Source organism: Dermochelys coriacea, chromosome 7 (genome assembly GCF_009764565.3).
Source record: "Dermochelys coriacea isolate rDerCor1 chromosome 7, rDerCor1.pri.v4, whole genome shotgun sequence".
NCBI lineage: Eukaryota > Metazoa > Chordata > Testudines > Dermochelyidae > Dermochelys > Dermochelys coriacea.
Window position 1 is genome coordinate 30,300,355 of NC_050074.1, and position 21,728 is coordinate 30,322,082.

The 21,728-nt window shown below is 59.0% G+C and overlaps 2 protein-coding genes across 2 annotated transcripts; one reads left to right on the forward strand and one right to left on the reverse strand.

The window, feature by feature from the left end:
* Positions 1–206: 206 nt before the first annotated feature.
* LOC119859321 (actin-related protein 2-B-like) lies at positions 207–10,080 on the reverse strand. The gene is made up of 9 exons (XM_038411274.2): positions 9,838–10,080; positions 4,735–4,845; positions 4,332–4,547; positions 4,073–4,145; positions 3,441–3,577; positions 2,544–2,693; positions 2,176–2,321; positions 1,669–1,801; positions 207–1,258 (listed from the first exon to the last, which is right to left on the reverse strand). The coding sequence occupies exons 1-9, from the start codon at positions 9,883–9,885 to the stop codon at positions 1,088–1,090; spliced, it is 1,185 nt and encodes a 394-aa protein (XP_038267202.1). The 5' UTR covers positions 9,886–10,080; the 3' UTR covers positions 207–1,087.
* Positions 10,081–12,469: 2,389 nt separating this feature from the next.
* PELI3 (pellino E3 ubiquitin protein ligase family member 3) lies at positions 12,470–21,091 on the forward strand. The gene is made up of 7 exons (XM_043519538.1): positions 12,470–12,703; positions 16,327–16,479; positions 17,470–17,603; positions 17,866–17,949; positions 18,489–18,697; positions 19,366–19,554; positions 20,199–21,091. The coding sequence occupies exons 2-7, from the start codon at positions 16,328–16,330 to the stop codon at positions 20,763–20,765; spliced, it is 1,335 nt and encodes a 444-aa protein (XP_043375473.1). The 5' UTR covers positions 12,470–12,703; position 16,327; the 3' UTR covers positions 20,766–21,091.
* The last annotated feature ends 637 nt before the right edge of the window (positions 21,092–21,728 follow it).

Below are 21,728 nucleotides of genomic sequence, written 5' to 3' on the forward strand. Positions count from 1 at the left end.
ACAGGGAGGCCAGATTCACTAGGAGCTGGGCTAGGCCCCCCCACCAAGTCAATCCACTCATGGGACACAGAACAGGGACCAGCACCCCATAGAGGGGAAAGGCCCCATATCTCACTCCCCTAAGCCAGCCTGTGGTTGAACCAGAGTTAGGACAGACACTTCTTCTCACCCCTCCCTCCCCAGCAGAGACAGGAGACAGAGAGACATTAAGAAGCAAAAACAATTTAAAAATCAGGGTAAAAAACCCCTTTACAGGTTTCTGTGTGTGCGGGGGTGATTTTCCTCCACCATGTTCAATACAGAGAATGCGTCGCTTGGGAATCCTGCCCCAGGCCCAGCAAACACTCCCCCCATGTCTGCACCCCAGCATTGCAGTGTGGAGAGAGGGGGGCATGGAAAGAAGTTCTTCCACCCCACCCATGCAATCAGGCTCCTGCAAAGCTTGTGAATAACCCTTTAAGGCCAGCCATACGCTTGGGAAAGGGTAGAGCTAGTTGGGGCCCCACCCCAATCCAGTTTGTTGTGTCACTGATGCTGGGGGTGTCATTGATCCCTTTATTCCTCCCCAACACCCCCTTATTTGCTTCCCAAGGGCCAATCCCACAGGGATGGGGGGCCCCAGCTAGCCCCTCCTCCAGTCCCTACAGCACATTCCCCAGGGTGTTAGCCAGACTTGGGGGGGGGGCTCCCTGGCCTTACTGACCCCTCCCCAGCAGGGGCATCTCCCTGAGATCCAGCCCAAAACAGCCTTGTCTAAACCCCAGGCTGCTGCAGGGGCCCACTTGGCCCCTAGGGGGAAGGGAGACATCACTGATGTGGCCAGGGCAGAGCCCAGGGATTGGGATGGAGAATGCCCTGGGCCTATGAGAGAGGCACACCCTCCCTCTCCCCACCCCACCCAGACCCAACCCCCTGGCACTATGATTATTTCCCCGGAATAATCCCCGGAAAAAAGGTTCCCAAAAGAAGCCCTGTGATTGGTCGGCCTGCGAGAAAGGCAGAATCAAGGCGATACTGACAGGGAGGAAAGGGTTATTGAAGAGATGAGGCAGCTGAGCTAGTGGGGAGGGGGTGAGACAGGGTGTCCCTATCTCACAGTGACCCCCAGCTTCTCCAGGATGCGAGTCCCCTTTTCCAGGTACTCGGCTCGCTGCAGCCAGAAGGTATCCTTGTCCTTCATGATGTCAGCCAACACGGCACCCCCCAGGAACACCATGTGCTTCCGCCGTGGTGGGTCCTCAATCCGGATCTTGAATTTCTGCAGGGGGAGAGAAGACCATTTATTGAAAACGGGATCCCCAGGATTCAAACCCAGAGCCAGGAGAAGAGCCTCCGCCCCCTCAGCTATGGGAGGAGTGTGACTGGTCCCAATCACAGGGTCAATGGGATCAGGATTTCACTCCTGGATTTTAAGGCCAGAAGGCCTGTTCTGAACCCCTGCATCACCCCTGGGGAAATCCCCCTCACATGGCAGGGGCCTCCTTGGCCTCACATGGCAGGGGTCTCCTTGGCCCCACACGCAGGTCAGCTGCAATGGATTGTGGGTGGCACTGGGGAACTAAGCTGGCTTGTCCCACCGAGGGAGGGGACTGTAGGCCCCAGACCCATTGCAACGGAGCTAGGGTCCAGTGGGGCAGCGCCCATGAACCCCACGTGGTGCCCACTCACCGACAGCTTCTCCACGTCGCCCTTGAGCACCCGCTCCAGGTAGAGCTGTTTGATCTCACGCTCCAGCCGAGAGGGCAGGCCCGGGTACATGGTGGAGCCGCCTGACAGCACAATGTGCTTGTAGAACTCTGCCCTGGGGAGAGGGATGGAGTGAGACAGACAACACCCCGTGGGAGGGGTCCTTGGGGCTCAGCCCCACTGCACCCCTAGGATCCCCACTCACCCTCCCAACCCCCCACTCAACCCCCAAACAACTTCCCCCAGGATCCCCCCAAACAGACTTACCCCAGTAATTGCCTCCACTCACCTCCCAACACCCTAGGATCTCCCCAGCAACCCCCTTCCAATCGGCCACCTGGAATCCACCAACAATCACCTCCCCTACTAGTTCTCACACACAAAAAATCCCCACCAATGGTTTTGCCTCCTAGGCCTGCAGGCCTCCCTGCCTGCGGCCCAGTGTCAGGAGAGGGGGCTCCAGGCTCCACTTCCCACCCCCTTGCTCACCTGGTGTCGATATCAGCTGCCTGGATGGTGTTGAATAGCAGCTCAGCTACACCCACACCCTCCACATTGATGAGGTGGGGCTGGAATAAGGCCTCGGGCGCCTCAAACCGCTCACCCCCCACCTTGATCACACGCCCATCGGGCAGCTGTGGGGAGCAGAGGGAGAGGCTGTCAGCAACACTGCCCGAGTCTGCAGAGAGCCTGAGCTGATTGCTCCAAGGGGGAGAATCACCCCAGGCATCCTAATGGGGTGTTAACTCCCAGCCCACTGCGCTAAGATCCCCACCATCCCAGCCAGGGTCTCTCAATGGAGCAGGAGTGACCCACTCATCCACCAAGCAGAGACACACCCCCAGCCACTCCCTCACCATGTAGGACTCCACCAGCACTGTGGTCTCCTGAGCCAGCTTCTGCTCCTGCTCAATGTTGTATCCCACGTAGCAGAGCTTCTCCTTCATCATCCGCACCGTCTCGAAATCAGCAGAGTGGTTAAAGGCGTAACCCCGCAACAACAGGAGCTGCCAGGAGAGGGAGACAGAGTCATGGAGGGAACCTGCAGTACCAGCAGCTGCCAGAAGGGGAGACTATAGTAACAGGAGCTGCTGGGGCCCCTCCCCCTCCCATAGAGGTCCCGCCCCTCACTCTGGCCCCCTGTGAGGATCTGGGGAAGGCGTGGGTACGATCTAGGCACTCCGAGTGGGAGCAGGAACTGGCTGCCTGGCTTCCTCCCATGCGGGACCCTCCCTCCGAGGTGCAGCCTTTCGCCTGCCCAACGCCCTGCTCGCGCCCATGCTGGGCAGAGAGTCCGAAGGCCGGTGGGAAAGGAGGAGGCTGGACGGTTATAAAGGGGAGGAGCTGAGCTCTTGGGAGGTTTGGGCCATTTTCGACAGAGGAGCCTTGAGGCAGGGGCCCTGCCTGAGCCCAGCTGGGTGGAGGCCTCCCCAGGGAAGGGGAGCTAGCGGCAGGCGCTTCAGGCAGGAGGTCGGGCTGCAGGATCTGAGCTCTCTCTGCTGCATGGGATGAGGTACAAGGGCAACCGGTGAGTCTTGGGGCGGGGTCCGGGTGCGATATCTGCTTCACAGCTGCCGCGGGGCTCCTGGGGGAGCCGAGCTGAACCCAGAAAGCACACACCTCAGGACAGGGGCTGGACTCCATTTAGGTTCCGGGAGGCTTAAGACATCCAGGGACCCCGAGGCGTGGACTCCCCTCACAGCAGTCCAACGGGCGGCTACCAAATCTATGACACACCCTCACCCGGCTCTCACCTTGATGAGGTAGCGGGTGATGTCCCGTCCCGCGATGTCCAACCGCCGGGTGAGGTGGGGCAGGGAGAAGCCCTCATAGACAGGGCAGATGTGGGTCACACCGTCCCCAGAGTCCACCACCACCCCAGTCAGCAGGCCTGAAATGGGAGAGGGAGGTTACTGTGCTGAGAGGCAATACGCCCATCTACCCTGGTATCCCACCTCCAAAGGCACCAGAACTGGCCACGTCCGGGAAAGGTGACAATGGCCCCTTTGTGGCAAAACAGGAAATAACATGCCCAGAGGGGACGTCTCCCTTGCCCGCCCTCCCAAAGCAGTGCTCCCCTGGTCATTCCCTGCACTTCCCTCCCCAAACCCTGCTCCCCTCTCAGCCTCCAGGACATCCAGTGACAGTGAGTTTCCCAGGCCAGCACCCTGGGTGACAGGTTCACTCACCTGCCATACAGCAGGATAGATTTCACCACAGTAACACATTCCCCTGAATTCCCTCTACTGCCCCTGACTCTGCCCTCACCTCTCCTCCCCCCAGACCTCTCGCACCCTCCCCCTCTGGCCCTCCCATACCTCACCTGCTCCGCCCCTTCCATCCCCCTTCACGCCCCCACCCATGCTCCGGCCCCAGCGCCCCTCACCCTGGGCGTAGAGAGTCAGCACGGCCTGAATGGCGATATACACGCCTTCGAACTGGTACGTCTCGAACATCACCTGGGGGGGAGAGGAGAAGCCATGGGCACAGCCCCGCTGCTGCCCTTCAGCCCCAACCTCCTGCCCGTGCTATCCCAGCCCTGGGCTCCCCCCCCGCCTGATGTCCCTCAAGCTCTGCCAGTGCCCCTCAATCCCGCCCCACAGCCCCCTCCCCCCCAGTCTCTCAGTCCCACAGCCCAGCCTGACCTCGATGATCTTCTCGCGGTTCTTGGTGGGGTTCATGGGGGGCTCGGTGAGCAGGATCTTACAGCTGCGGGGGTCGACGTTGAGTTTCTCGGGCCCGAAGGTGTAGTCCCACAGGTACTTCATGTCGTCCCAATTGCGCACAATGCCGTTCTCCATGGGGTAGTTCACCTCCAGCATGGAGCGCAGCTCGCTGGCCTCATCCCCTACCATCAGGTCCTGGGGCCGGGGGGGGGCAGGGAGGAGATTTGAGACACCAGCACTTTGGCTAAGCCACCACGGGAGGCCAGGGCCTCTCTGCCCCAGACCCCTAAGGAGCCCCTCCCCCCAAGGGAAGTCTCCCCTTCAAAGCCCCCCTCCCCTTACCTGACCCCTGTGGGACATGCCCCCCCTGCCAGAGCCTGACCTTGATCTCAATGTTGCCCACACGAGCGGTGGAGCGGATGATGGGGCGCCCAACCAGTGCGGGGAAGATGTGCTCAGGGAAGTTGGAGCCGGCAAAGCCACACTTAACGAACTGGGGAGACAGAGAGAGGGAAATGAACCAGGTGAAAACCTCTCCGAGTCTCCGCCCACCCAGCCACACAAGGCCTCCCCGACCTGGGGACCAGGCCAGGCTAGGGGGAAACCTGCCCCATTCCTCCCTCCAGCTGGCTTAGGGGCACCGGGGAGACATGCTGGCGCCACTTGGCTACTCCTGTTACCCTCAGAACACCTAGAGGGACCCAGTTATCTTTGTTCCGAGGTGGGGGGGACCCCAGGCTAGTTGGGCCCACCAGGATGATCCGGGGTGAGGAGCAGAAGGATACTGGAAGTATCACCCTTTAAATCCCTACAGAATTTCTCCCCTCAGCCCCAAATCCTCTTGGCCCAGCCCTGAGCCACAGACACCCCTGCCCTGGGGGGAAGGAGCCAAATTGCTGCAAAGAACTGTGTCCAATGCCCCCTGGGCTGGCCTGACCTTCCCTGTCTGCACACCAAGCGGTAGCAGGAGGTGCTATGTGTATACAGGGCCACTAGCCCCACCTCCCTCCCCAGCCATGGAGGGAAGCAACCCTGGGCGCAGAGCCTAGAGGAAGTAACATTTCTGCTTTTGTAGACACTCACCACTCCCTCGCTCCCCTGCCTCTCCTAACCGCACCCCAGCCATGGAAAGGGAGAGGCTCCATCAGTACCCTCATGCAGGGAGATGTGGATACCCTGCTATTAGGAATATTAGGGTAGTGCCTAGAGGCCCTGTAAAGCAGCTGTTCTCAACCAGGGGTCCAGGGTCCCCTGCGGGGCCGTGAGCAGGTTTCGGGGGGGTCTGCCAAGCAGAGCCGGCATTAGACTCACTAGGGCCCAGGGCAGAAAGCCGAAACCCTGCTGCATGGGACTGCAGCCTGGGGCCCAGAGCCCCACCACCTGGGACCGAAGCCAAAATCTGAGCAACTTAGTTTTGCGGTGCCCCCTGTAGAGTGGAGCCCCAGGCAATTGTCCTGCTTGCTACCCCTTAACGCCAGCCCTGCAGAAAAACAGTTGTTGTGGTCCAGGAGCACCGTGGAGCTTTTATAGCATTCTGGGGGGGCCTCCAAAAGAAAAAGGTTGAGAACCCCTGCTGTAACGGACTAAGATAATATCCCTTTAAATAGTGTGAGAGTCCTTTAGGGGCGCTCACTGTGTTCTATGCTTTAGAAGTCAGAGTAGCAGTATGAGAGCAGGGCCCCCATTATGCCAGGCACTACCTAGACATACAGTGAGAGACAGTCCCTGCCCTGAAGAGCTCCGTCTGAACAAACAAGGGGTGGGAGGGGAAACTGAGGTCCAATGATGGGAAAGGTCCCACCCAAGGTCACACAGGAAGATGGTGGCATAGCTACAAGTAGAGTCCCAGTTCCACCCCCACTCAACCACGCTGCTTAATTTTGTTCCTATCTGTGGATGACCTCATTACCCATCTCAGTGCCCTGCCACCTCTCCAAGCTTGGCCTCCTGAACACCCAATGACAGCGAGCTCTTCAAGTTAATTAAGAGATTGTGTAAAAGCACTGGGCCTGATCCTCTCACCTGCCCCCAGGGTATTGGGCCCATTATTCCCTCTGAGCAGTGCAAGTTTCACCCAAGGCTCCTTGGTTCCCAGACTAGGCCTTCCTCTCTCCCATTAACCTGTGGAACCCTCTGCCACTGGACACAGCTTGCAGGTTAATTCTGCCTCGTGTTGAGCAGCAGGCCCGGGCAATCATAGCAAAAGCACTGGCAGACTGGCCCTGCCTGCTGTGGGAGAGTGAACCCTGCAGCGAGCAAGCGGATGTGGAGAAAGAGGAAATGCAAGAGCTGAGCCTGCTTCTGCTAGCACAACACATGCACTCACCCCAGCAGAGAGGCACCAGCAGACCAAGCCTGCTGGAGACAGGCACATCCCCTCTGGCTCTATCGGTCCTAGCAGCACCCTGCAATTCTGGGTAATCTCCCCTTCTTCTGGCTAGGGACTCCGTGAGGCCAAAGCCTCTAGAGCAACAGCCCTTACAGAGAAATCTCATTTCTGATTCCTTTTACAGGCAACTTTCCTGGCGTCCTCCCTGCAAAGGGGGTTTTGCTTCATGTTTCATTTACAAATTACCTTCCACTTTGGCATAATGCAGGCCTGTGTCCCTTTTAACCCCCAACTCAGCAAGTGTTGGCGGGGCTGCCATCGTGCCAGGCACTGTACAGACCCTGACTGAGATCAGGGCCCTATTGTGCCAGGTGCTGCACAGAGCCCCCTCCCCCCTGGCTGAATTGGGACCCCTTGCGTTGGGTGCTGCACAGAGCTGAGATCGGAGCCCTGGTGAGAACAGCCAGGTTGTAGACACTTCCGACAGACGCTTGGATAGATGCAGCGAGCAGTGCCAGAGTTCCCTGCCAAACCCACAGCATAGCTGTTAACCTGCAGAACTCACATGGCAATTGCCAGACTGGCTCAGAGTCAAGGCCCCTCTCGCCTGGAATACTGTCTCTAACAGTGACCATTGCCTGTGGAATTGGTCAGTGTGAAGGTGTAAAACTCCTGCAGTAGGCAATGGGGAATAATCCTCCCCAGATTAGCCTCCCCCCTGCTCTCTCACTAATGGGTAGAGATTGGCTCAAACCCTGGAGCTTGAGGTTTCATCTCCCTGCCAGGATTTGTGTCAGCATCAACAATTCCAACTCTGCAGATTCTGCTTCTCCACAAAAATGAGCAACCCCTTCTTGGACTTTGCTGAGTTTTCAACCTGTGGCAGTGAGTCCCACAGTCTAACTACATCTTGCGTGAACCAGCATTGCCTTCTCTCAGCCTTGACCTCATGGCAAAGCTCTCCAATGAAGCAGGTTAAAAAGAGTTTCTCACTCGGAAATATTGAAGAAAAGACTCTTACAATGTTCGCTTTAATGTATATCACACACAAAGGCTTCTTTACAGATAGAGAAGTGCCTGTGGGAGTGGGGGTCTGCCCCACAGAGGTGATGAAAGGGTTAATGTGGGCCTGAGAGCCCAATTAACACAGCTGGCTGCACCTGGAAGGTGGGCCAAGGCCTCAGTGAAGATGAAGCTCAGCTGAGGAGGAGCCGGATGGAGCTATAAAAAGAGGAAGTGGCAGGGGGGACTAAAAGAAGGGGGAAGAACTCAGCATCCTAGTGAGGGGAAGGGGAGAGAAGAGAGAGCCCTAAGTGGCATGTTAAGGCTCTGATTGGGGGCAGGGAAGATTGAAGCAAGCTCCCGTGACTGACCTGACCCAAGGATAGGGCCCAGATCTCTGGGAGAAGCCCTGGGAGCTTGTTACGGAGCCCAGAGGGAAGCTGGGGATGAGGCCTGAAGAAAGGACAGAGACCGGGGAGACAGTGACAAGGCATCTGATGGCACAGAGCTTGGCTGCTAAGGGCCCTGGACTGAACCCAGCATAGAGGGTGGGCTTGGACCCTCCCCCAACCAGCCCCTGGGAGAGGTAGCGTGAAGCCTCTGAGAAGGGTGACTGAAAGAGAGGCTGGTGTGAAGGGCTGTAGGGATCACAGAGCCTGGAGCTGAGTGCCAAAGATCCAGTGCAAAGATGGGGACTACTGTTACTTTAGCTTCTGGTAGCCAAAAGGGGTAGGAGCGAGGTGTGAGCCGGCTGAGTGGTGAGAAGAGGAACTCCACCACGGTTGGTGTGACCCAGGGCAGGGGAAGTAGTGAGGAAATAGCTGTTACCCCTCAGTTCTCCACAAAGGGGAGCATGAGGGTGAGCCCACTCTTCTACAGGACTGGAAGGGAGCTCCTTGGCTAGCAAGTCTATCGCTGCCCCCACCCCACCCCGAGCATCCATCTCCAGGGGGGTGTTTGCCCCCCACTGCTGGGGGAGGCTGTTCCAGATCCTCCTGCCTCTGAGGGGCACAATCCTTCTCACTTCTAGCCTCAGCTGATTCCCTGGCCAGTTTAACCCCATTTGTTCTTGTGTCCACTTAAACTTCAATAGCTCTTCTCCCTCAGGAGTTCTCCCCCATGTATTTAGAGGGAGCAATCAGATCCCTTCTCTGGCCAGGCTGAAGAGACTCTGCTCTTTCAGGCTCCTCCCCTAAGATCGGCTCTCCATTCCTCTGATCAGCCTAGGAGCCAGTTTCTCTGCTGAAGGGGGTGACCAGAACTGCACCCAGCACTCCTGATGTGCTCTTACCACTGCCTTATCTAATAGTATTAATGCTGCCCTCTCTCCAATGGAGGTGCCTTACTTATACTGGATATATAAAGTTCCCCCTACACAACCCAATTCAGCAGAGGGGATGAGTCGGTGGGCTGACAGCTGAGATTCCTGGGTTCTCTTCTTGGCTCTGCCACTGAGCTGCTGTGTGACCTCCAGCAAGCCCCTTTTCCTGCCTCAGTTTCTCTTCCCACCCTTTGTCTATTTAGATGGAGAGCTCTGCAAGCCAAGGACTGTCACTGGGTGGCTGGGCAGCACTGGGCACTAGGGGGCTCTAAGCTCGGTCAATGGGTCTGGCACGACAAGGGCCCTTGACTTCAGGCTGGGAGTGGAGCTTCCACCGTAATGCAAAGAAGAAACAGAAATGGACTTTTCTCAGAATGGAAAAATGGCTCCGGTGCCAGCGGCCGAGGCTGCCCCGCTCTCTGGGCCCCGTGTATGAGCCAGGGCAAGCAGGAAGCGCCAACGCCGAGATGCTGGAGGAGTCGCTGGGCCCCTTCCCCACCCAGGCCAGCAGAACTGCCGGCCAAGCCGAAACGGGGGCAGTCACCGCCCCCACAGTTACCCACCTGCTCCTCCACCTCCCTCACTAGTGAGCGGGGACCCAGCGCCGCACCCCGGGGAGCGGGGCGAGGCTCTTCCGGCGGCTGCAGAGCCCTTTAAGCCGATTGCTTCTTGCCGGGGCCAGTGGGAAGGCCCGATCCCCCCCTGCTCCTCCCGGGGCCCGATCCCCCCTGAAATCACCGCGCTGGCAGCGAGGCTGGGCCGGCTCACGGCCGCCCTTGCCCCCAGCCACCTCCCCTGCGCAGGGCTGGGGCCGGCCGGGGCTGCACACTCACCCCCGTGCCATTGTCGCACACCACCACCCTGCGGCCCTGGCTGTCCATGGGGGCTCCGCCTCTCGCTGCCCTGCGCCGTCTGAGCCACGGAACCGCGGGCCCAGCCCAGTGACCCGGCTCCCAGCGCAGGAAACCAGCCCCGCTGATGTAACGTCCTGGGCTGGGACCGCGCCGGGGGCCTGGTGCGTCTGTGGGCGACGTGCTGCTGCCCCCTGCTGGGCAGAATCCGAAAAGTGGGTGGGGGCGGGGTCACGGCTGGGGGTGCCCAGTGCCTCTGCCTCCGCGGGCAAAGCTGCTTCCAGTAATCGCCTTGCTGGTGGAGCAGGGGCGGGCCAACTTTTGGCCTGAGGGCCGCATCGGGTTTCTGAATTGTAGGGAGGGCCGGTTAGGGGAGGCTGTGCCTCCGCAAACAGCTAGGCGTGGCCCGGCCCCGGCCCCCGCCCCAACCTTCTCCCCCCCCGCCCGCTTCTCGCCCCCTGACGGCCCCGTGGGGACCCCTGCCCCATCCACACACCCCCTGCTCTCGGTCCTCTGACCGCTTTCGGACCCCCGCTCCTGACTGCCCCCCGTGGCCCCATCCAACCCTCCCTCTCCTTCCCGACTGCCCCCCCCGGCCCATCCAACCACCCCTTCTCCCTGACCGTCCCTGGACCCACTGCCCCTAACTGCCTGCCACCACCCCATCCAACCCTCCCTCTCCTTCCTGACTGCCTCCCCGGGACCTCTGCTCCATCCACCCCCACTGTCCCCTGACCCCCCCCACCCCATCCAACCCTCCCTCTCCTTCCTGACTGCCTCCCCGGGACCGCCGCCCCCATTCAACCCCCCTGTTCCTCGCCCTCTGACCGCCAGGAGCTCAGGGGCCGGGCAGGACGGTCCCTTGGGCCAGATGTGGCTCATGGGCATAGTTTGCCAACCTCTGTGTTAGAGCCACACACACAGCAAGAGCACCAGGACACCTGGCAGGTCATGACAGGGGTCTGTGTCTTGGGGCACAGTGGGGGTCACTGGGTCAAGGGGGGAGAGGTCATACTGTGTGGATTGCCCTCATTACTGCAGGGGCTCAGCACCTCTCTAGTCCCCCTTCCCCACAGGAGGCAGGGCAGCGCTGTGATCCCTACTATAGAGGCCTGGCCCACATCATCTGGTTGCAGGGATGTAGAATTGCAGTGTAAACATTCAGGTTTGGGCTGGAGCCCAAGCTCTGGGACCCCAGGAGGGGGGAGGCTCCCCTGGCTCCAGCTGGAGCCAGAATGTCTGCATGGCAAGTTTAGGGCCCTGCAGCCTGTGGGAGTCTACTTGCTGTGTAGATGTCCCCTTGGTGCTCTGGTTTCCTAGTGGTTAAGGCCAGAAGGGACCATAGATCATCCAGCCTGATCTCCTGTCTAGCACAGGCCTGACCGTCTCACCCCATTCCCCCTCAATTGAGCCCCAAGACTTTAGTTAAACCAAAGCATTTCAGTCTCCAGAGACTGACTTGTTGTGAGCCCCAGCAGATAATGGGGGAGGGGGAGGGGCAAGGAATTGCTGAGGTGAGCCGTGCCCAGGAGATCTCAGTAGGTGACCCAGGTCCCATGCTGCGGGGGGAGGGTGTGTGAAAACCCCCTAAGGTCCCTGCCAATCTGACCTGGGGGAAATTCCTTCCCAGCCCGGTGATCAGCTGGACCCTGAGCATCTGGGCAGCAGGCACTAGACTGGCAGCTAGAGGAAAGATTCTGTGAACAGGCTCAGAGCCCAGCACCCACCTTTCCTCACCCTCCTTCTGGTGTCCAGTCTCCAGCTGTGGCCGAGCCCTGATGCTTCAGAGGAAGATGGGGGGAGGAGGGGAACCAACCATTCAACCAACCCAGAATAGATCTGGCCCATTGTGCATCAGCCAGAAAAGTGACTTGGCCAAGGGGATACCAGGGGAGGCTCGTGTGGAAGGGAAGTGAACCCAGGCTTGTGTTCTAGCCCCTGAACCAGCCTTCACTGTCCTCCTCCTAATGGACAAAGAAGGATACAGGAGGCCAAGGAAATTTGGAGGCACAATCAAGAGTTTGCAGAGGCCACTGCATCCGATGAAGTGAGCTGTAGCTCACGAAAGCTTATGCTCTAATAAATTTGTTAGTCTCTAAGGTGCCACAAGTACTCCTTTTCTTTTTGGCCCTTCAATGTGTCCCCAGGCCCCCAGAGTGGAGATAGGGCAGAAACCCAGATCGAAGTCGGAGGGGAGTTCCTAGTGTGTGGGGGAGGGTCCATCTCCCCTCCTCCCCCCATGAGCATCACTGCTCAGCAGGTAGGGGGGACCAATGCACAGACTCTCCTGCCCCCCAACCCACAGAAAGCGCCCTGCCCCCACTCCAGCTCTGCTTCCCCCCATCCAGCTCAGTCCCCTAATTCAGCTTCAGTCCCCTCAATACAGCTCCAACCCCCTCCAGCTTCCCTCCTCCCAATCAGCTCAGCCCCCCCCCCCGATCCAACTCTAATCCAGCGTCAGTGCCTCCATCCGGCTCTGCTTCCCCCCGATCAGCTCAGCCCCCCGCTCCGGCTCCGATCCCCCCCCCCTTCTAGCCTTTTCCATCCCTTCTCGCGCCTGCATAGTAATAAAAGCGCCTCGCCCCATCCCCCCACGAGTGACGCAGCGGCTGCGGGCAGGGGGTGCAGGCGTGGCTGGGGGATCCCTGCCTGCGATGGGCTGGGGGGGAGGCGGGGGTGGCCGTGGTGGTCTCGGGGCCGCCCCCGCTCACACCCCGCCCCGGGGGGAGGGCAGTTCCGCTCCAGCACTGCCGGCGGAGACAGCAGCAATGCGGGGCTATTCATCCTGGCCGCGCGACGCAGGCGGCTGCTGAGCCAGGCTGCGGGGGAGCTGGGGCCGCGCCGAGGGGTAAGCGGCGGGTCGGGGCTGCTGGGGGATTACGTGGGGGGAGACAGAAGCAGAGGGGCGGCTGGAGATGGGAACCTCAGTGTCAGCCAGAGGCATCTCCTCTGTCCTTCCCTCCGCAGCCTTGTAACCCTCCCTCCCTTCCCAGTCTTGTAACCATCCCTCCTTCCCCAGCCTGTAACCATCCCTCCATCCCTCCCTCCCCAGCCTGTAACCCTCCCTCCCTTCCCAGTCTTGTAACCATCCCTCCTTCCCCAGCCTGTAACCATCCCTCCATCCCTCCCTCCCCAGCCTGTAACCCTCCCTCCCTTCCCAGTCTTGTAACCATCCCTCCTTCCCCAGCCTGTAACCATCCCTCCATTCCTCCTTCCCCAGCCTGTAACCATCCCTCCATCCCTCCCTCCCCAGCCTGTAACCCTCCGTCCCTTCCCAGTCTTGTAACCATCCCTCCTTCCCCAGCCTGTAACCATCCCTCCATCCCTTCCTCCCCAGCCTGTAACCATCCCTTCCTCCCCAGTCTTGTAACCATCCCTCCCTCCCCAGCCTGTAACCATCCCTCCATCCCCAGTCCTGTAACCATCCCTCCATCCCTCCCTCCACAGCCTGTAACAATCTCTCTGTCTGCAGCCCTGTAACCCTCCCTCTATCCCTCCCTCCACAGCCTGTATCTATCTGTCTATCCCTCCCTCCCCAGTTCTATAACCATCCTTCCCTCCACAGCCTGTAACAATCCCTCCCTCCACAGTCCTGTAACCATCCCTCCATCCCACCCTCCCCAGCCCTGTAACCATCCCTCCCTCCCTCCCCAGCCATCTATCTATCTATCTATCTATCTATCTATCTATCTATCTATCTATCTATCCCCATACACTCCATCTCTTTCTCTTTCTCCTTGAGATCTGATTGCACCATCAGTTCCCCTCCTTGTCTCACTCACACAAGGGTTTGTTGCTTGCCCTGGAGGAAACGGGGTTGTTTCTTTTGCACAATGTTGTGTTAGATCCAAACCAAAGGGTCAGATAGGGACACCTCCACAGCTACACCCCTTCCCGCCTCCCAGCAGCCCCCAGTCATTTAATCCCCAGCCCCTGATCCCCGCCCCCCCATCTCACCCCTGACACACACCCATCTGTGGCTTGGGGACCAAAATCCTCTCTGCGCACCCACATCGGGGTTGCTGTCTGTGTCTGGCTGGAGGAGGTGCGGGGATCACCTGGCTCCCGGGCAATTGCTGCCAGCAGTTGCAGCAGCCACCACCCCCTTGCTGCCTGTGTGTGTTTGGGGAGCTGGTTGTGTTGCTGGGGGGTGGTGCCTGGGAGGGGAGCCCCTTGCTCTCCTCCATGTGGGTTGTGTTGGTGGGAAGGGAAGTGCCTGTTCACCCCTGTGTGTGCTGGGAGGGAGTTGTGGTGGCGTTGTGTTGGAAGGGGATCCCCTGCCATTTGTATGTGTTTGGGAATTGTGTTGGGTGGGAGGGCAGCCCTGGCCCCCTCTGTGTGTGTGTGTGTTGGGAGGGGGTGGTGTGGGGGGTGGGTAGGAAGGAGAGCCCCTGCCCTGCCAGTTTGTGTTTGGGGAAAGGGGGTTGTGTTGTCCTTGTGCATGTGTGGGAAGCCCCTTGCAGCCCGGTGTGTGTGTTGGGATAGGGTTGTGTTGTTGTTGAGTTAGAATGTCTCTCGATGTGATGACACCAGGAATTGTTGTGTTATGTTGTTTTGGTGAGAGTTGTTTGGCTTCTTGCTTTTCAAAGGGGTGGGGCGAAGGATGTTTATCCTGCGTGTGTGTGTGTGTGTGTGTGTGTAAGAGATGGGTATGTCTGGTGTTGGGGGTGGTGTTGCGAAGTGTGTCTATGTCTGCCGTTTCAGGTGTGTGGTGTCAGGGGTATGTGTCTTCGTCATTTCAGGTGTGTCTGTGTGTAGTGATGGGATGTCTGTGCATGATGATGGAGTGTCTGTGTGTGATGCTGGGGGTGTCTGCGTGGGGCGATGGGGGTGTCTGTGTGTCATGTCAGGTGTGTGTGTGGATGGTTGATGTTACAGTTGAGATATTAGAAAACAGACGTTTCCTTCCCCCATACAGATATGTACAGACCAAAAAAACCAGTCCGTAAACTCTTGCCTTCCCTCCCAGCCAGTGGGCCTCTCCTGTCCCTGGGCTGGCTGGGATGACGGTTGGGAGGCCCTGCATTGTGGTACCCGATGAGTCCCCCAGCTACCCACATCCCAGGGAACCCCACAGACCAGCGATCCCTCCTGCGTCCTATGCTGCTCTGGGAGGATGAGAAAACTGGCTATCCTTGTCCCTTCCCCAGGTTCCCCTGCCTGGCTTATGCTTCACTGCCTGGCACAGCTGGCCTTGTGTGGCATAGATCCCATTGCAGGGGAAGGCCGGAGGGCCAGCATCTGGGGGCTGCACAGGCCTCTGCAGATGGGCAACCCATGGCAATCCATAGGGCCAACTCAGAGCCGGGAGGGTTTTGGCCTTCAGGATCAGCTGGTGAGGGGGAATAGGATGTGGGGTCTTTCCCTTCTAGGGGGCTGGCTCTGACCCCGCCTGAGTGAGGGGGGACTGACTGAAGGAAAAGTATTTTCCTGGTAACAAGAGGGGCATTAAAGATCTAAAATGTCACTGTGGTGACAGGGATTCCAGTTCAGAAATGTTGCCATGGAAACAATAGGGTTGTTATGGTCCGGAGCGTCACCATGGTGACAAGTGGATGTCAGAAATCAGGAGTGTTCCCATAGTAACATTGGGTTGGGAAAGCTCAGGAGTGTTGCCATGGTGACAAGAGGTTAAGTGGTAGGGGCATTGTCATGGCAATGTCAGGGTGGGGAGCTGGGCCCAGTGATGGACAAGGGAGGGGACAGAGTCCTGGGCTACCCAGCTTTCTGTGTTCCTGTTGGACATAGGGGAGGTGGGAGGAGAAAGGGATGGGGAGGTTAACACTTTACCTGCCATGTGGCTGGGACCCACTTCCTCCTCCTCCCCCCAGCCCCCCAGACACACACCATCTGCCCATCCAAATACAGTGGATAATCAGCTGAACATGAGCTCCCAGTGCAACGCTGTGTTCAAAAGAGTTAAGGTGATCCTGGGGTGTGTAAACGGGGCTGTCTGAAATAGGAGAAGGGAGGTTCTGTTACCTCCGGGTGTGGTGCTGGTGCGGCTGCTGCTGGAATCCTGCGGCCAGTTCTGGTGCCCACAATGCAAGAGGGATGCTGATAAATTGGAGAGGGCTCAGAGAAGAGCCACCAGAAGGAATAAAGGGCTGGAAAACATGCCTCATAGTGAGTGGCTCCAGAAGCTGAATCTGTTTTGCTTAACAAAGAGAAGGCTAAGGGGTGACTTGACCCCAGTCTAGAAGTACCTAGGTGGGGAACAGCAATGTGATAATAGAGAGCTCTTCAACCTAGCAGCCAAAAATCTAACAAGAACCAAGGGCTGGAAGTTGAAGCTAGACAAATTCAGGGTAGAAATAAAGTGCAGATTTTTAACTGTGAAGGTAATTAACCATTGGAACAACAATTAGATGGGGGTCTAAGGGGATGGATGAATGGAAGGTTAGATAGAGAGATGGGATCTAAGCCCCGATTGCATTAATTTCCCCTTCACCCCCTCTTCTCTTTTTGCAGGATGGTGCTGGAGGGCAGCCCCGAGGCCGTCAGCTCCCAGTCTCTGGACCTGCGGCGATCCTGCCCCAAGGGCTCCCGGATCTTCCCCTCTGCTGGAGAGGGCTCCCTGCTGAACAAAGAGGCTGTGAAGTATGGAGAGCTCATTGTGCTCGGGTGAGTGGGGACTAGAGATGAGGTCTGATGGGGGGAGCCCTGGGGATATGCAGGTTGGTTTGTTAGTCTAGAGTCTCTAGGAGCATTGGGGCTGTGAAGACCAGCTTATTGTAGCATCTCTAGGGTGCTCGGTGTGCACACTGGTTTGTTATTGTAGGGTTTCTTGGGGATGCTGGGGCTGGTTTATTATGGAGGGATGAGGCGAACAAGAGCCCTCCCTGGTAACACAGATCCAACTGCAGTGGGCACCTTGCCTGGACAGGACTCAGGATACCTGGGTTCTATTCGCAGGTCTGCCACTGACCGTGGGCAAGTCCCATCCCCTTTTGGAGCTCAGTTTCCCTCCCACTCCTTGGCTATTCAGACTGTGAGCTCTTTGGGGCAGAGACTCTCCCTCACTGTGTCTTGCATAATGACAGGTTTCAGAGTAGCAGCCGTGTTAGTCTGTATTCGCAAAAAGAAAAGGAGTACTTGTTGCACCTTAGAGACTAACAAATTTATTAGAGCATAAGCTTTCGTGAGCTACAATCCGATGCAATCCGATGAAGTGAGCTGTAGCTCACGAAAGCTTATGCTCTAATAAATTTGTTAGTTTCTAAGGTGCCACAAGTACTCCTTTTCTTTTCACTGTGTCTGTGCAACACCCAGCACCATGTGTGCTTGGTGATGCTGGGACTGCTGCCTTCCTTAGAATACTGTTTAACCCTTTGTATGCTGCTAAGGTGCCAGCCAGAGAGTAGGCAGGGCTGGGCTCCCAGACCCATTCCCGGCTATCCCAGAATTCTTTGCTCATTGGTGTTGCTGTGCTGGCCCCGGGGGAGGGATTCGGCACTGTCGTGACACCTGTTTTTTCTTGCTTTTGTTGCCATCCTGGGCCCAGAGTTGAGTGTCTGGCAGGGTGGGGGCTGGGCCTTGTGCTGGCTCAGGAGGGGAGGGTGGTGCCGGGGGGGAACAGTGTCTGTATGGGACTAACCTTCTCCCACCCCACAGATACAATGGCTCCCTGGCCAGTGGGGACAAGGGCCGACGCCGCAGCCGCATCGCACTCTTCAAGAGGCCGAAGGCCAATGGGGTGAAGCCGGACGTGATCCACCACATCTCCACCCCCCTTGTCTCCAAGGTGAACCATGCCCCTGCAACCACTGCCCCATGGCCATGGCTTCAGCAGGCTCCCAGGCAGTGCTGCTGCCTGCTTTGACCCCCCAAGGGGAGATACGGCATATAGACAGCACTGGGGGGCGCCAGCTCTGACGCGCCGGGGGGGGGGGAGAGGAAGAAGGATGGTGTATGGGCCTTTCCCCTAGGGGGCGGTCCAGTTGATTACTGGGGTATGGGGGTGGTGGGGCCATCTGGCTCAGGTCATGCTCCTCTGCTCTCCCAGGCGCTTCAGTAACAAGGGCCAGCACAGCATCTCCACACGCTGTCCCCAGCCACTCGTTGTTGTGGAATATACGCATGACTGTACCGACAGTTCCAGGGACTGCAACCGCCGAGCTACCACAAGCACTGTGGATTCCCCCCCACACACCACACACAATGGCCTCTTGCCCATGACATCTTAGCTCAGCCACTGCCCCTTCCACCACTGCTTAACCCAGGCTGAGATCAGGGTGCCCCCTTGTGGCAACAGCAGGCAGTACAGCTGGGAGTCAAGACTTGGCTAGAGCCTCCCCTTTGTGCCCATCAGAGCCCTTATCTGGCCCTTTTGAGCCAGACACTGACTCTATGGATCGCATTTTGCCTCCATGAAGCCTCCATCTGCAGTTCTCACTCACATCCTGTCCTAGACCTTTGGTCATAATTGCTGTGCAGCCTTCATGCCAGACCCCAGAGGTGGCTGCATCTCAGTGTGGGTGAGGGATCTCTGTATAAACAGCCCCCACACCCTACTCCAGAGGTGTCTGCATGTCAGTATTGCATGCGGGGTCCCTGTATAAACAGCCCCCACTCCAGAGGCAGCTGCCTCTCAGCTCGGAGGGGGCAGGAGGAAGCTGGTCACTCAGAACTAGTGTCTGTACAGATTGGCCGCTCCACGGAGAACATGATTGACTTTGTGGTGACGGACACGGCGCCTGGGGGCAGCTGCGCCAGTGAGGGGCAGTCGGCCCAAAGCACCATCTCCCGCTATGCCTGCCGCATCATCTGTGAGCGCAGCCCTCCCTACACCGCCAGGATCTACGCCGCAGGCTTCGACTCCTCACGTAACATCTTCCTTGGAGTGAGTGAGTCCTGACAGTGTCGAGAGGGGAGCTCTTTTCTCAGGGGCGCTGGCTGCAATCCGGCCCCAGATCAGGGGCACTGCCTGGCTCAGGGGTCAGGGAATGGGACACAGGGCCTTTCCCTCTAGGTGGTGCTGGCTTCAGTCCAACCCCAGGGCAGCTGGTCCTTGGGACACTTGTTCAGGGAAGCCGGTGCCTGAGGTCCCTGCCCTCAGTGGTTGTGAACCCCAAGGGAATCCTGGAGGGGGAGCAGGAGCCATGGGTCATCACTGGGCAGGGTTCTGGTCCAGGCTGGTGCCGTGTGGCTGAGGGATCTGGGGGTCTTCTCCTGGGTGTGATGGGAGTCCAAGCATGGGGGACAGCAAGGTTCAAGCCCTGGGGAATGAACTGTAAGTGGCACCTTTGCCCTGGATCACTGGGAATAATGCAGGGGGTTGGGACCCATGAGTAGCAGGGTGACTGGGCCCTGGTGAAAGTACTGGGAGCTTCTGGGTCTTGGAGGGTGCTGGGTGCATGTGTTGGGGCATGGAGGAGGATGGGGCAGATGTCCTTCTTGGGGAGGGAACAAGGAGCTGGGTCCAGATGCAGGGATTCAGGGGAGGAGCTGTAAGGAGCCCCCCCCCCCCACCCATGCGTTGCCATGACCCCTGACTGCTCTCATTGGCAGGAGAGGGCAGCCAAGTGGAGGACACCGGACGGGCTGATGGATGGGTTGACGACCAATGGGGTGCTGGTGATGCACCCCACGGGGGGCTTCAGTGAGGACTCGGCACCTGGTGTGTGGCGCGAGATCTCTGTGTGCGGGAATGTGTATGCCCTGCGCGACAGTCGCTCCGCGCAGCAGCGGGGCAAGCTGGTACGTGGGGCCCACATCATCCCTCCTGGGGGTCCCCCATTCCCTGCACTGCACCAGGGAGCTCCAACCTGCACTGTGGCAAGCTGGTATGTGGGGCCCCCAACACTCTCCTGGGGGTCCCTGTTCACTGCCATAGGAGGGCTCCTATCCCACCCCTCCAGGGGGTTCCTCCTGCCCAGGGAGTGCCCCCACACCCAACTAGGGGGTTACAGGGACATGACTATAGATCTGGCAGGGGGGAGGCCTGGCCCCCATGGTGGTCATAGGGGGAACCTCCCCCCTGCCAATCCAGAAAGGACTCAGTGCCCAGAGGGCTGCCCCTAGTTTGGAACAAACCCCCAGCCTTTGGCCTGGTGCTCTTGCCCTCTCAGGAGCAACCCTCCCAGCCCCATGTGTCATGCCCCCTGGCCCCTAGCCTGAGCCCTCTCCCCCACACACTCCCAGTCTGGTGATCCTTCCCCCAACACCCCTCCAACTTGACCCCTCCACACACCTGTCTGGAGCACGTATCTCCCTCCCTTGGTCCGTCCCCTCCAGCCTGACTTCCCCCTTTCCCCTCCCCAGCCCCCACAGCTTAACCCCCTCCCTTGGAACTGATGCTCTGACACGCCCGGCTCCCCGCCTCCGATTCCCATGTCCTGCAGGTGCAGACCGAGTCCAACGTGCTGCAGGACGGCTCGCTCATCGACCTGTGCGGGGCCACACTGCTGTGGCGGACCACAGCAGGGCTGCTGCTGACGCCCACCCTCAAGCAGCTGGAGGCGCTGCGCCAGGAGACCAATGCTGCCCGCCCCCAGTGCCCTGTGGGCTTCAACACGCTGGCCTTCCCCAGCCTGGCCCAGCGCAGCGTGGTGGACAAACAGCAGCCCTGGGTCTACGTCAACTGCGGCCACGTCCACGGCTACCACAACTGGGGCTTCCGCAAGGAGAAGGGGGGGCTGGAGCGGGAGTGTCCCATGTGCCGCCGAGCTGGACCCTACGTGCCGCTCTGGCTGGGCTGCGAGGCTGGGTTGTACCTGGACACAGGCCGGCCCACCCACGCCTTCTGCCCCTGCGGCCACGTCTGTTCCCAGAAGACTGTGCAGTACTGGGCCCAGATCCCGCTGCCCCATGGCACCCATGCCTTCCATGCTGCCTGCCCCTTCTGTGGCACCTGGCTCACAGGCGAGCGGGGATTTATGCGCCTCATCTTCCAGGGCCCCATGGACTGAGCCTGGGGACTCAGCAGGGGGACATGGACTGAGCAGGTGGGGCAGGGCCCAGGGACTCAGCGGGGGCGGGGCCCATGAACTGAGCCTGGGGTACCTGGCAGGGGCTGTGGACTGAATCGGGGGCCAGGCAGGAGTGTAAATGGAGGAGGAGCCTGTGGCCGAAGTGTGCGTTTGCGTGTGGTGGGGTGAAGCCTGTGGCCTGAGCCGGGGGATATGGCATGGCTCTGTGGACAGAGTGGTGGGTGGGGCAGGAGCACGGGGGTGCCCATGGACTGAGTGTGAGTGACCAATAAAACAGCAAAAAACCTGGGGGGGGAGCTATATACAAAGACTAAACTGGGACGTGTCTGTGTGTCTGTTACTGCCTGCCCCCAGATGGACATATGGACCCAACTGCCCTGTCCTGCTGTGCAGGTCCCTGTCTCCCCACCATCCAGCTCAATATCTAACCTAGCCCCAGCACGGGCCAGGGTGTGCCCCCTGCTGGCTGTTATTCCAGCCGATGCCTCCTGCTGTAGGAAGTCCCACAGGTGAGGAGAAATGGGGGCAGTGACTGGCCCCAGGAACCGGTGCCCCAGCTCCTCAGGGTCCCTAAGTCTAGTGCCCAAGGGTCCTGAGACACAGACTGGGGCAGCGGTGTTAGCCCAGCTCCTGCTAGTGAACGTGGCTCACGTGGGCAGCTCACTAGATGCAGCTGCCCTAGCGAGGACCCAGGAGTCCTGGAGGAAACCAGCTGGCCAGGTGCTCCCTGCTGGACATAGGGGCTGAGGACTAAGGCAGCCCTGGGTGTATAACCAGTGGGGAGAGGGAGGTCCCCTCTGCATACTGCAGTGAGGAGACTGCACCCGGTTGTGGGTCATGGTGGGTCAGAGAGGAGCCATGAGAACAAGGCCTGTCTGGACACCCGGAGACTCAGGGAGCCCCTTGGAAGAGCTCCTCTGAAGGAGGATCCCAAAGGGGCTC